We start from the raw sequence: 492 nt of genomic DNA, 5'->3' as shown, positions 1-492 counted from the left end.
CCCACGTAATTGACCTTGGTTTTGCACCATTGTCCTTTGTGGAGGGCAATCTTGGCACTGGCGGCGGTCAGTTGGTGCAGGACGTGGTCAATTTCTTTCAGGTGATCGGTCACCGTCGTGTGTTTCATCAGAAGGTCGTCAACATAGATTAAGTTCCCTCTTACCCTGGCATCCGGGCATGCTTTGTTGAGGAAGATGTTAAATTCGGCTGGTGAGTTGGCATAGCCGAATGGGCACCTGGTGAAGGTGTACTGCCGATTGCCAAAGGTGAAAGCCAGCTTGTGTTGGTCATCTGGATGCACTGGTATAGTCCAAAATCCTGAGGCCACATCAAGAGTGGAGAAGATTGTGGCTCCTCTGATTCTTGGTATCTCCTGTTCCAGCTGGGTCATCGGCCATCACGACAATGGCATCTGTTGATTCAGTTTCCTATAGTCGGCCGCCACTTGCAGTTTGATTTGATGACAGGCCAGATGGGGGCAGAGTAGGTGC

The 492-nt window shown here is 51.0% G+C and overlaps 1 protein-coding gene across 1 annotated transcript in view; it reads right to left on the bottom strand.

Annotated features, from left to right (window-relative positions):
• Positions 1-392, bottom strand: part of LOC107583309 (B-cell scaffold protein with ankyrin repeats-like) — a 110359-nt gene extending 109967 nt beyond the window's left edge. Inside the window, exon 1 of the mRNA XM_016269487.1 lies at positions 6-392. Within this exon, the coding sequence (XP_016124973.1) occupies positions 6-392 (387 nt within the window). The remainder of the gene's footprint in view (positions 1-5) is intronic.
• Between the last annotated feature and the right edge of the window lie 100 nt (positions 393-492).

This window comes from Sinocyclocheilus grahami, unplaced genomic scaffold, assembly GCF_001515645.1.
Source record: "Sinocyclocheilus grahami isolate Dianchi unplaced genomic scaffold, SAMN03320097.WGS_v1.1 scaffold52.1, whole genome shotgun sequence".
Taxonomy (NCBI): Eukaryota; Metazoa; Chordata; class Actinopteri; order Cypriniformes; family Cyprinidae; genus Sinocyclocheilus; species Sinocyclocheilus grahami.
The sequence above is the reverse complement of the archived record's forward strand: the minus strand, read 5'-3'. Positions and strand labels throughout refer to the sequence as shown.